This window comes from Epinephelus lanceolatus, chromosome 17 (genome assembly GCF_041903045.1).
Source record: "Epinephelus lanceolatus isolate andai-2023 chromosome 17, ASM4190304v1, whole genome shotgun sequence".
Taxonomy (NCBI): Eukaryota; Metazoa; Chordata; class Actinopteri; order Perciformes; family Serranidae; genus Epinephelus; species Epinephelus lanceolatus.
Genome location: NC_135750.1, coordinates 10329414 through 10343308, shown reverse-complemented (window position 1 = coordinate 10343308; position 13895 = coordinate 10329414). Strand labels below are relative to the sequence as shown.

At 43.0% G+C, this 13895-nt stretch overlaps 1 protein-coding gene across 11 annotated transcripts in view; it reads right to left on the bottom strand.

Annotated features, from left to right (window-relative positions):
• Positions 1-13895, bottom strand: part of LOC117248190 (mitogen-activated protein kinase kinase kinase kinase 3-like) — a 55634-nt gene that overhangs the window by 17402 nt on the left and 24337 nt on the right. For 7 of the 11 annotated variants that reach the window (XM_033612998.2, XM_078160719.1, XM_033612993.2 and 4 more), the window contains exons 10-17: positions 13723-13785; positions 13487-13568; positions 12867-12983; positions 8496-8574; positions 8284-8342; positions 4009-4071; positions 862-914; positions 435-473 (exon numbers count right to left, since the gene is read on the bottom strand). In XM_033612998.2, coding sequence (XP_033468889.1) covers positions 435-473; positions 862-914; positions 4009-4071; positions 8284-8342; positions 8496-8574; positions 12867-12983; positions 13487-13568; positions 13723-13785 — 555 coding nt within the window. The remainder of the gene's footprint in view (positions 1-434; positions 474-861; positions 915-4008; positions 4072-8283; positions 8343-8495; positions 8575-12866; positions 12984-13486; positions 13569-13722; positions 13786-13895) is intronic. The other 4 variants (XM_078160716.1, XM_033612999.2, XM_033612995.2 and 1 more) reach the window with 1 other exon arrangement.

The window sequence follows — 13895 nt, the reverse complement described above, 5'->3', positions numbered from 1 at the left end:
AGAGAAAACAGACTGGACTCCAGAGACTGGCCATTAACATTGCTAGACACCCACTGCAGCTTTGACTGCACTGTATATACTGTACGTGCGCATGTGTGTGTGTGTGTGAGCGCACACATGAGAGTGTGAGTGCGTGTGTGTGTGTGTGTGTGTGTGTGAGTGAGCCATGCTCTGCAGGAAGCCCCTATGAAGCACAGCCGTCTCCTGATGACATCAAAGCGTGAAGCAAGCCGCAGAGGGAAAATAAAACCCAGAGGAATCCAAAATGCTCAGAGCAGTGACAGCCTGGAGTCATTAACAACAGCGTTAGTTGCGTGTGATTGGCCCGATTAGTCCTGCCATTAACAATGATTGGCTGATGGGTGGGCGTGGTTAGAAAAACGGCAAATCAAGAGGTCCTGAGTGGATCAGGATATGAGAGGGGTCTGACTTACCTCTGCTGTAGTTCCTCCTCCACAGATTTGAGAAGACTCCTGTTTGTCAGACGAGCGAAGAGAAAAGTACAAATGAGAGAATATGATGGAGATAAATGAGAGAACGAAATCTACATGCTTGAGGAACACTTTACCCTGATCTGAACCTGAGCTTTCTGCTTACAAAGCACACTTGAAAGCACACAAACACACACAGCTTACAGAACATCCTCCAGCTGCAATTATGAATAAATCATCAAACCTACAGCCGACAGAAAACCTGCCCTATCTCACATCCTGGCTCTCCCTGTTAGTCAACCTCCCCTAAAGGCTGTGGACTAACTGCAACTGCAGATGAAAGAAGAAGAGGTAGCAGAGATAAAGAGACGGAGGTGCAAGAACAGAAAGAGATAAACATCACCAAAAAAAAGGAAAGCAAATGACTCACTTGTTTCCTCCCAGCAGACTTGGTGAATCGTGTCCATACTCCAGCTGCAAGTCCTACAAGACAAACAACTGACATTAATACTGTGACATAACACTTCAGAACTGCTTCATTTAAAATGTGCTACTGTATTTGATTTCTCAAGTGCCACAATAAACCACACTGACTGAAATAGTGACTACAACTGAAGCCCTGTTCAGGAGTTAAAGTATTGCAGGGCTACTAGACTGCTAGATATAATAATTTAAGTTTAATAGATACACAGATGTACACAGTGAGCATATGGCTAACTAAGTGCATAGATTTGACTCTTGCTGAGTTCACATTGTGGCCTAAAAAAATCTATATATTATTAACAAGATGTGAGCCACGGCAGCAATTCTCATTTGTCTTCATTGTTCTGATAAAGAAGATGTTTGACGGATTTGCAGATACAATTAAAAAAAAACCTGAAATGGAATTTCAGTTGCAAGGTGGGTAACAGATTAATTTAGCCAAAACAAAATTAGAGGGAAGCAACCAATGAACTCTTTCTTTGTCGTTATTAGAAAGAGCAACAAGGATAGCAGGTTGACACACATAGAGACCTGCAGTCACCCTGCTGTTTTTGTTTTTTAATTTTTACATATCTGCTCAGTTTGTATGACACAAAAATTGGTTCTTAACCCGCTTTTCCTCGACCTTTTTGTCCTGTGGTAAAAGGAGGAAACGTCTCATGACCTGTCATCACAAGTCATGGCATCTACAGTATGTGGACTCATTTTTGGGCACCAAAAGTATCCAGTATGTCACAAGAAAAAAAAAAAAAATCAAAAATTCAGAAAAAGCTTGAGAAAGAAAACATTACAAAATTCCAGCTGGAATTTCAGCTATAGCTAGCACATTTTATAGCTAGCTAATAAAGATAGCCTAAAATCTAATTGGGAAATGACAAGGGCTTTTTTAATGTAACCTGTAACTCCACAAATTAATGTAACCTAGTTTGTTGATGTGCTCATTATTTCTTGAAAGAAGCACTCCATTAAATAATTCGCCAGCCATGCTAACGGTCACATCTTGGAGGTGTGTTAGAGCAGATGAACACTCATGTGTTTTGGTTTTGGAGAGCCACTTAAAAAAAAGACATTACCTTACAAACTCTTAATAAATAAATAAATACTGACAGGTAAATTCACAATGGATTGCAGCCGCTGAGAGCACCATGAATTGCACATCACCTGGAAACCACTATCTGCCCCATCTCAAAATCTGATTCACAAAAAAATACTGCACTAATGATATTACAGCACAAACATGCCCACAGAGTGCAATTTGCCCTTCCTGCACCTGTGGCGGAACATGCATGTTGCCTTTGCGCCAAGAACTCAGGAGGTCAAATAATCGCAGAGAGAAAGACAACTGAAATTTTCAGACTGCAAGCTACAAGTGCTGAACGCTGGCTGCCATGATCACTGGAAAGTCTGGGTGTGACACCCCTTATAAATGCGCTCCAGTTATCACCAACTCTCTGAAGATACAAATAATTCCACTGTCACTGCCTGTGGCTATTAGCGCTGACCTTTGTGAAGTGGAACTGCAATGAAGCTAATTTGCATAGAAAGGTGCCAATTTTGCGCCAAATATATGTATGTACCTGATTTAAATATGTGCAAATAGCAAAGGAGCACTCTGTTTTTGCTTGGCAGCGCAGTTAGGAGTGCATTTCACCCTTTGCACGTGCTTTGTCTTATTTGTGAAGGTTTAGCGAATGCAAAAGCCGCACAATCCTTTTGTCAATTCGCCCGTGAGTATCTGTCTTTGGCAAATGGAGATATCCAGAGCCTGACAGCCCTGCAATACTGAGTTACTGTCGCTACCATGCTTGGATAATTGCCGTTCACTGGACCCCTAATAGATTTCGGGACCCCATAGGGAGGATTCCGACCACTGGAGTCATTGGAAACCACTGTTAAAGTGGCTCCCAGTTTATTGCTTGAAGATTCTATGCAATGAATCTTCACTGTGAAGTCAGGTATGTCGATGTGTCTTCTACACGCATTGAAGATTCACTCTTCATATAGTTTTATGTTCCTGCACCTTTTAAACCAGGTACACTGGCTGAGTTTCGCGCCATTCTCCGACTGAAACGACTGAAACCTTGGATTCACATCTCTTCTATGAAGCCACAATGTGAATGCAGCATTGTGTCACAACATTTCTAAAGATAATGACATAATACAACAAGCATGCAGAGGGAAACACACATACTGCAGACTAACAGACAGACATCATACAGACGCACACACACATGAAAGAGGCCTCACTGCTCTGGTCAACTACAGGACGCAAGAGGTTAGAGAACACTTAAGCAGTAGTACAGAAGAGAGACACACATTCTGCAGAGAGAAACGAATATTAGGTACAATACAGCATTAAACATTAAAGGTCATGTGTGTATGTTTATGGATTTTAGTGTAAAAGGGATTATCTTTTGTGAGCAGGAATGCCTGTGTCCAAACCCAAGTGGCCTTGAGCAGGGCGCTGCATCACTACCACCCTTCAGAGGTGCAGCACTGTAACATAGTCTGACCTTCGTCTGTTTGTGTGTGCGTTCTATCGGACACAAATTTTGATTTGACTGACTGCAATGTTTGAGTGTGTGTGTGTGTGTGTATTGTACACATGTCTGAAAACAACGAAAAGAACAACAACATCACAGAGGACCCTTATCACCATGACAACCACAACACCAGTTAGTGAGGCAAAAGCCAAGGCTGGAACAAGAAGAACAAAATGAGCAGTAACAGATGGACGGACCAGAATAGATGGAACAAAACTGTGAAAGTGAACAAAAATACATGTTGGACATGGAGCAGCCAAAACAGCCAGCACTCTGGAAAATAAATAAATAAATAAATAAATAAATAAATAAAAGAGACAGCGAGGGCCCAGAAAGCAAGAAAGCCAAAAGGAAGGACAAGGACTTGTCCTTCAGGAACGGATTAAAAATCAAAGCGAAATATGGAGAGAGTTAAGAGGGTGGTATAAAAAAAATAAGGCAAAAGGTTAAAGAAATGAAGACAGATTAGATATATAAAAAAGGCCAATGTGCTGTAGGTTGACAGAGGGAGAGGCCGAAAGAGAGAGAGAGACAGATAGAAGGAGTACTACCAGATTAGATCTCGCGGTATAGTAGAGCTCCTCAACACAGTCCAGATAGGGCTCAGATTCACACTGGTCAGCAAGACAGAGCGAGAGAGACCTCAGTTAATACATTAACCTGGACTGATGGAGGGAACGGGGAGGGGCGGAGACACGGATGCAAGAGAGAGGATGATGGATGAAAAATGGATTAAGGCCAAAATGGGCTCTGAAGTCCGTGGGTCAGCAAGACAGAGAAGGAGGGAGATAATGTAATATTAATCTGAGGAGAAGAAGGGGATGAATCGGGGTATAACTTGAGGGAGGGAGGGAGGGAGTAAACTGGTGGAGATGGGTGTTAATAATCAGCAAAACTGAGGAGGAGAGACATTAATGGAGGTTGGTGCTAGAGTGGATGGTCCGGAGGGATGGGGGACAGATGCTCATCTGTTTGCCCTGCTGTGATTGGTTGTTACGTCATCAATTGTCCATGATAGGGCAAGGCAGCGCAGAAGTTGCTGCCATCATCGTGGATAGTTTAATTTGTCAAAAAACATATTTTAGCGGGCTGAAAAGCAGTCACAGTGGCTGAGAGGAGATCCAGGGCCTGCAGAGCATGCTGGAGGCTCCACATCCAGGGGTGTGTGGACACTGGAGGACAGCCGACAGCAGGCATTGGGCCACAGGCACGAACCCCACAGACCTCTCGCCCTCCCTCTGGTTCTCCAATATGCTCTCCGGGCTCTGGCGCTCCTCTCATCTGCCATGACTGCCTCTCCAGCCTCGGTAAAGCCTCCAGCATGTTCCACGAGCCCTGGTTTGACTCTCAGCCGCCTGAATTTATCGTACCGCCCCTCAGCAGCCTCCAGCCAGCCCCACTGACCCAGGCTGTGCTCTGCTCCTCCGCCAGAGAACCAGAAGGCGGGATGGAGGTCAGCAGGGTTTGTGCACATGGCTATCAGCCCTCTGTCGGCCTCCCTCCAGCGTCCACATGCCCCTGGATGTGGAGCTGTGGTCATTTTTTTCCGGGCATTTCATGCAGCTGCTACTCGTAACACACCCCTCCCCCATTCCTCAGGACCATCCACTGTAGCATCAACCATAAATTAAGACATTAATATATCATACAAACATGCTACATGAAGCTTAAAAAATACAAAATAAATACTGATAGCTTTTTGTTGCCTCCTTCAGTGAACAAATGAAACAATTAGTAGCCTCCGTCTTATTCCAGTGGTTTTCTTGTTGGTATTTCTTTGAATTAAGACCATATGTTACCTTAATCCAGGTTCCAGAGTGTTGCTATGGGTGTGTTTGTTTTTTTGTTTAGTATGACACAGAGGTTAAACATGCTGAAATCTACTCCAGCCATGGAGTCCTTGCCCCATCTGCGTTTGCCAGAGTCTCCTTTGAGCGACGATGCCACAAAATGCTGCTGCTAATCAGTAATCATGTTATTAATATTATATTAAAATGTGGTAATGATTTATTGATTTTACAATGCTACACATAGCACCATATTCCTGAATGAATGGATGTTGGAGAGCTAAAAATCACAGTGGTCAGCACGACAGAGAGAGATCCCACGTTATTATATTGCTTTCAATGAGAGGGGAGGAACTGAAGGACGAAGATGTGAACGTATATGAATGTTGTAAAGACCTACACTGGTGACTATGTTTCCTGACATGAGTCCAAGCTAATGGACAAATAGACGGAGAGAGAGAGGAAAGAATGATTATTTTATGATCGATTTTCTCACTTTAAAGGGAGGCGGAATATAAAAGGGAGTTCGTGGAAAAAGTGCAAGTTGCAAAGGAAGGACAGGAAAAGTGGGAGGGAGTGAGGGAGCAAAAGACTTCAACAAGACACTGTGACTGTGTGTGAACCCTGCACCATCCCATTGGTCCACAAGCAAACACTTCATTCAGCAGTTCTACGGCTTCATCCCAATACAGCCCTTACCCCTACCACCTAGCCCGTGCCCCTTCGTGCCCCAAGCCATAGTCTGTATATAAAGATGGTGAGGCGTCTCTACTTAATCGCACTGTACAAAATAAAACCAAAACATCCCGGTTACAGCTGCTGCCATTTTGCACTAGAGAGTCTGCTCAGTAGCAATCTCAGTGGTATTGAGTTCCCACCTATGCAACCATCCGACCAATCATGAGCAGCCCCACTGATCACGAACGCACCGATTGGCACACACAGCTGTCAATCACGATTTCAAACCCTCTTTTTATAGCATCAAATAAATTATTGAACCAAACTTTAAAGAAAGCCGAACACTTGAACATAACGTGATAAGAGCTGCCTAAAATGACAGACACCATTTTTGGGGAAGAAAGTAATTTGATATGTACTTTGATCTTTAAGTTCGGCACATGATCTATCCGCTAACCTGGAGGGGACAGGGTTTATGACCTGCAATTGAGATGTTCTGGCTTCACTTTTGAGGAGCTGTCATGTCATCCATCTTTAATACACAATCTATGTCTCACACTTAGGTGTAGGGTGTCCTAATTCTTTTTGGGACAGAGGGGCTCGGCAAAGTGTAACAGCTACATGGTCCTACGAACAGAGATTTTTCAGAGGCAAACCCCAAACCGAGTGTTACGAGAAATTCCTGGCAAGATGGCTGCACAAGCAATAAAAGAAATTCAAAAATGTATTTTCTTCGATTGGATATCGATTTGAAGATTTAAAAATTTCCATCGAATTTTAGTTTATCATTTCAATTTCCTATGGTCCTTTTATTTCTAACAAGCTTAACAACAACAAAAATGGTAGTAGTATGCTGATGTCTCTGAAACTAATGAGGTACCTGACCTTAAATTTGTTGCTGCTGATTCATATATGACAGTCCCACAATTTGACACATTTCCATGTTGCATTCCTCTGCCTTGACGCCCAAATAAAGTCAGGCCCACCAGCGAAGTTGCTGAACTTGTTACCACTCCTCTGCTAAGTGATATTAGGTAAGTACAGACTGGCAGGGTACGTAGGAGCATGGGTTGCTAATGTACGCCTACAGAGCACTGCTAATGGTTTGGCAATAAAGCGGTAATCTCATTTATTTGAAGACTTGTTTGACTGATAGTGTAAAACTCAAGTTGTGAACAAATAGCAAGTATCCATGCTTTTCTATCCCAATCAGATAAATGGTAAATGTCATTGTGATCATATCATCATTGCCTTGGTCGCATCTCTTTACCTAAACACCATCGATGACGATGACATATCAGGGTCTTGAAGGATTGTCCCATTTCATAGGGTAAGATTTCAACCACTACCCCCTGTCACTCTGTTCTGAGGGACAAAGGGAAACTCAAAAACACAAAATGGGATTGGGCCTTAAAGTGATGGGCAATAGCAGGGCCAGTTTCTAGAAAAATCAACTTAGCACACAGCAGCCACAGCTCAAACAATACACATGTTATCAAGGTCAGCGCTAACAATAATGCCAAAATCCAGCCTATTTAAATTAACCATTTTCACGCTAACAGTATGCACAGACACACCAGCCCCTACAGTTCTGTCTAAGCTGGTAGATATGTGTCCATCCATCCATGAAAATCAGGAAGCACTATTGTAAGAAAGCTAATCTCTGCAGTGCTTCACAGTTCTAGTGTCTGTGTCGAAGGCTGCTGCCTGGCTGTCAGTCAGTGTCACCACCGTGCCAAAGACAAAAGGGAGACAGATACTCCTTGATGCAAATACATCCATACGTCCACTGTGTGCTGCGTATCCAGGTCTGAGTCATGGTGGCAGGCAGCAGATGTTCTCTCTCTGCAGCCATGTTGTCCAGCATTCACAGAGGGATCACGAGGCAATCCAGGCCAGGTGGGACACATTATCCCTCCAGTATACTCTGGTTCCATCCAGGGGTCTCTTCCAATTTCAACATGCCCAGAATTTCCCCAAAGAAAGGCATCCTGATCAGACGCCTGTAGCACTCAGCTTGAGTACTGCAGCGCCAAGGAGCAGTGCTTCCTTCTACTCTGACCTCCATCTGGGCATCTAAGGTCCTAACCCTGACCCGAAAAGTGAGGCCAGACACTCAGTGGCTGGCATAGATCGGGACAACCCTATTTAAAATGCCTCAGCTTTCAAGCTACCATGTGAACTATGTGGATGGGCTTCATTCGTTTTGGTTCCACACAGACTGACAACAACATGGATTGGTCGGGGTGCTTCCTGTGAGCTGGTGAGGATCAGCCATGCTGATACTGGTGAAGTGACACAAACATACTCTCACTCCCTCACACACACTCATTCAAACATATGCCACGGCTAACAACTCACCGGCTCATGATGAGGCTCCGTCTCCTTTCTCAAGGGAGGATCAAACTTCACCTGACCAACTGAGAAAGAAAACGTCAGAGAGAGAAAGGAGGAGGTCAAAGAGAGAAAACACAGAGGCAAAGGCATGAGATTGTAGAATACTGTGCACACAAACAGTTAGGGAGTGCTGGTGGCTTCTGTTTTGTTCACTTCGACCTTGTGTATGAACTCACAGTTAATCTCCGACAGCGTCTTTCCCTCCCTGGCGCTCCTGCTGGTGGAACGAATACGATGAGGAACAGAGACCGGAGACTATCAGGAAAGAGAGGGCACACACACACACACAGAGTCAAAACGCTGCTCAAAGAACATACACAGTGTAGTAGTTTACACAGTCCTTGAGAAGATTACAATAGGTCTTAAAAAAAAAATCCTTCTGCTATTTCCTGTGGGTGGGATTTGATGACACAGCAAAACAGCCAGCCGCACTCTGCAACCAGACAACCAAATCATAGCAACACAGTCGACGGGAAACACAAACCTTCCCTGACAACGACATCAATGTTTCCCCTTAAATCTGTCCTCACGAGTCCCTGTAAGGTCACATAGCCTCTTTATATAAATGCTAGAGGATGTCAGAGGATGTCCATACTTACTTTGATGACATACGTTTTAATGTAGGTGACCCATGTGGCAAACAGCTGACCCCGACAGTCTTGGCACTGCACACTAGCTAATAATCTGCACTGTAACCAATGTCGTGTCCATTAAAATGTATTGAGTCAACTACTGTATGTGATGCTAGTAGCTGGTGTCCTCTCTGGTATTTCATGGCTACTGTGTGCGTACAAACTGGTCATTCACGAATGAATCCATAGCAGCCTGCACAATGATACAGTATTCCCAAATTCTCCTTGACTTCATGTCTCTCGTATTTAATCTTACGATGTAAACTTATCTTTGTAGGCAAGCTAAGAACCACAGCAACCTCAAACCATGCTTGTAACGCACTGGCAAAAAACAAACCAAGACAAAAACGCATCAATCAAAACCACATCCAAAACAGACCAGTCACTTTAAAACCACCGTTTATTGGTGTAATCATCACCATAACACAGAACTCATGGTTAGTAACTGTAATGGCAAAGGAAGATGAAGATGGCTGCCATAAGTAACATATGTGAGAACTCCCCACCCTTTGCAAAATGCATCCTGTATCCTGTGTTTCCAAACTGCCAAATCTAGAGATGAGTTTTGATCTTTTAATCAGAGCTGGGTAAAACAATGCTTACTGTCTATTTTAAGATGCTCAGAGCAACAGACAGGAAAATTTACTTTCACTTTCACAGATGTTCAAATATTTTCCCTAAAGTAAAAGTTCCTTCAGCTACTAGGTAACTATCAAACCACAATGTCAACACTGTTTGTTTGAAGAAAAGCTAATGCCTACACACTTACACCATCCAAGTGTTATTGAAATATTGTCTTTCTCCAACTTCTGTGGCATGGAGTTAGCGTGCAGGTGTTTTTTCTTCATTTACACTGTTTTCTACTTCCTACAGCTACTTGATGTGTGTGTAATTTCTCTCCTTCAACACTATTTGTTGAAATACAACTATTTGTAGCAAATACAACCTAATCTGGATGTGGTCTGGATGCATTATGCTAAGGAGCGTGATGATGTCATGTTTTGGTAGCCATCTTCATGAACCGAGCCATTGCTTTATCAGCCGGCCGCGGCCACAGAACTACAATGAAAAGAGCTGATGTTCAGTGATCTCCTATGGTTCAGCCAAGATGGCAATAATGTTGTCATGGAAGTGGGCATGGGTTATTTTTTAGTGTGGTCAGTGTGCGTCACTACAAAACTATCATATTTCTTACAGCCATATAGGTGAAATAAAGGAATAATTTGAAATATTGGGAAATATTGTTTATTCACTGTCTTGCGAGAGTTAGACGGGAAGATTGAGACCACTCTCGTATGTATGGTAAATATGAAGCTATAGACCAAATTACTGAACGTCCCACTAACAATAAAAATCACTTCCAGGTGGGCAACTGGCAACTGACTTGAATTGCAGAGGTACGTGTTTGTAATTTTTGTTGTCATTTTCAGCTGTAACATTAACATTTAAAGATACAGTGTTAAAACATGATGGTCAGACATACCTGGTGTTCTTTCATGTACTGTGTTGCTTTGCTACGATCTTTGATAAACTAAGGGCACATTCACACCAGGATAGTCTGGGGGAATCATTTTTGATTGGGCAGGGAATGCCGAAAAATTTCATACCTTCATTTGTTTCGGTTCACTTTCACACTGCACTTACAATCGAACCAAACCGCCTGGACAACACCACGCAGTTACAACAGCTGCTCATTTGGGGGCGGTATTGCTCTAAACGACCACTGACCAGGAAGAAAAAAAGCATGAGGAAGAAGAAAACGCGGCTCATCGACTGGCCAGGACCGAAAACGGAAATCCATTATGGGTAGCCACAAGAAACTGCGATATATAGTCCTTTAACCATATATCAATAAGCGCCTGCACCTCCTCACTAATCCACGTCTGCCCACGAGACATTTTCCAACTTTTTCTTTTTTAACCTCTGCTTCCCCCGGTTTGCACTGTTGGCTTTGTTTTTTTCTACCCAAAATGCACTGCGTTCTATGTCACTTCCTCTCTTTGGTTTGCTGGATAGTCTGTTTGCATTTCCCACTGTAGGCAAACTGCACCAGGGCTCACTGGCAAGTGAACCGAGACCCCCAGTTTTCAAGCGGACCAGGGTTCGCTCGTTTGGTCCACACCAGAGTTCGAATGAGCATTCACACCACTCCAAACGAACTGAACTATCCGTGGAAGCGGACCAGGGTTTGTTTAAAGTGGACTACATAGTGGCAGTGTAAATGCGTCCTAAGTCTACCAGCCCGGAAGCTAAGCAATGTACTGCTGTGGACATGGGGCTGCACAAAAACATATTTCAGCCACCTAAAAATGCTCACAAGGAAAAAGAAATCTATATTAGTTTAAATGTGCGCTATATTTAGAATATTTTCTCCACATTACCTTACAGCTTAAACCAATCAAGGCAGGAGTAGATCAGCAACTCTCATATTCTGCTTAGTAAAATGACTGTTTTCGTCAATGTGTCTTTGAGATAACAGCTTCAGTTCCCTTTTAGAAAGAGCTGATCGATGGCAAGATAAAGCGGTGAAAATATTCTAAATATAGCGTACATTTAAAGTGATACTGATTGTTTTAAGTGGGCCTTTTTTAGGTGCCTAAAAACAAACTCACTGAGGCAGCATTTGCTCAGCACCATTTCATTTTATGTACGTGATGTGATCTGGAAGTTTCTGTCAACAAACATGATTCGGTCTATAGCCAGCAGGTGGTTGGCTTAGCATTGGATAGAGGCCGGAAACAGCTAGCCTCGCTCTGTCCAAAGAGAACAAAATTGGTTGTTTTGACACATTTGGTTTTATACAGATGAAAAATGTTGCGTTAGTTAGTGAGCTTTAGAGGCGCTATAAGGCAGATCTTGTTCCCTTTGGACAGAGTCTGACTGTTTCCCCCATATACATGAGAGTGGTATCAATCATCTCGTCTGGCTCTTGACGAGAAAGTGAATAAGTGTATTTCCCAAAGTGAAAACTAGCAACAACAAAAAAAACACTACAACAGCCATAAAACAATGGCAGCGTTCTTCAACAGGCCAAAAATGCATCCACGTATAAGTAAATTAAATGTTTTAAAACTATGAAAACTGTGATTATAAAACTATATAGTTTTAACTGTATAATTATATTTAAAAAATGCATGTAAACAGAAAATCAGTGACATTAAACACAAGTGCTCACTGACATGGTGAACTAATTATACAACTGCCACAGTAATCCATCAAGGGTCTGATAAGTCGCATGCCGACGCCAGTTTCCATGACAGCAGCAGGAGACACTGAAGAGAATGGAAATCTGTTCGTTCAGTTCTGTGGTCGTCCTCCAAGTGAAAAAACAAATGACAGTATCGTTTGTGTTAGAATGACATCACTGCAGACACCGCAGCCCAAACTGGTACCTTCCTACGGGCCGCAAAACGGGGTGCACGTCGAGCACCGGGGCTTATGGGTAGGAAATGACCCCTGTACTTAAACTGAGGAGGAGGTAGAGGGTGGGGGATGGAGACAGAAAGATAGCAGAGAAAAGGGAAAGGGGAAAGAAGAAGAGAAAGGTAGAGAGAAAGGAGAAGTGCTACAAGGAGGAAGAGAAGAGGAAAGAGGAAGAAGAGCAGACGAAAAGAGAAGATAAAAGCCAAGGAGAGCAAACAGAGCACAGAGGAGGCGAGGAAGGGAAAGAGGGAGAAGGACAAAGAGCAGAAAGATGAGTCACATGTGCCGGGGAAAAGAGGGACTGAGGTTGTGGAGGGTGAATTGCGGTTGATGGGGGAGGAATTTAAGGAACAAATGAGGAGAGAGAAGGGCACCATTTGAAGGGAAGGAAAAGGAGCGAGATCCAGCAAAAACATAATCACTACTCTGCTAACCCGTCTGCAAGCTTCATGACACGTCTGAAAAGCAAAACCTGAGAAGGTCAAAGGTTACCTCTGGCTCAGGGTCATCATCGTCAAAGTCATTGAAGGTGCTGTGGTCGGGGTTGTTGGCTTTGTCCAGCAGTTCTATCGCCAGCGTCCTGCTGAGAGGCTGCGACACAAAAGGGTGCTGGAAGAAAGCCAAGAGGGAGACTTCATTATTCATGTGTTCACACTCAGTCTGACCGATATTTAAACACAAAGGTATGAACGTGTTCTAGTCTGACAGACTGTGACAGATGTTTGGTGTTTTGCTGACTGGCTGCTTATCAGAGCTTTCATTCAGTAAATTACCATCTATTGACCGGCCTATTAATCGATGACTAATCACTGTGGCTTTAGTGAGAATGTATTTAACAGCCAACACCCTGTAATTAAATATTATCACAGGTGGATTTTATTACTGGCTTCTGTTGTTTACATCTTTATGTTTATGTAATAAACAATAAAGTTTTTATCAGTAGAAGCACACACCTGGTGTGTATGACCCATATTTTATATCTAATAAGCCACTGTAGTAATTCATGCTTTGTATAGTTTATTGTGGAAATGGTTTAATCTGTAGTGTGCATCCATAAATACCAGTACAGCTGGGATGGGTAACTTTACAGGGACTAGTGTTTCATTGCTCACCTGCAGCAGTTTCTCAGCTGTGGGCCTCTTCTTTGGGTTCTTGGTGAGGGCGAGTTTGACAAAATGGTGGAAGTTATTTGTCCTGTCGTTCAGAAGAAAGAGGGAAAGACAGAGAGAAAAAGAAAACAGGTTTATCTTTTGGTTGGTAACAAGCGAGTATGGTGTTGCATCTGTAGTAAATGTATCTTGATGTATAGTGAGGACAAAACGATATCATGGACAGGGTGGTCTCTTACCACTTGACTTTATCTTTCAACTTGGGAGGCTGGAAATTACTCTTGGTCATTAAGAAGAGAGCCCTGAAGAAAAGGAGAGAGACAAAGATTAAGTCTTTACAGCAGAGAAGTGACACATAATGGTGTAAGAGCCTCAAACTACGCTGGTTTATGACAAGATTATAAGATAAAAG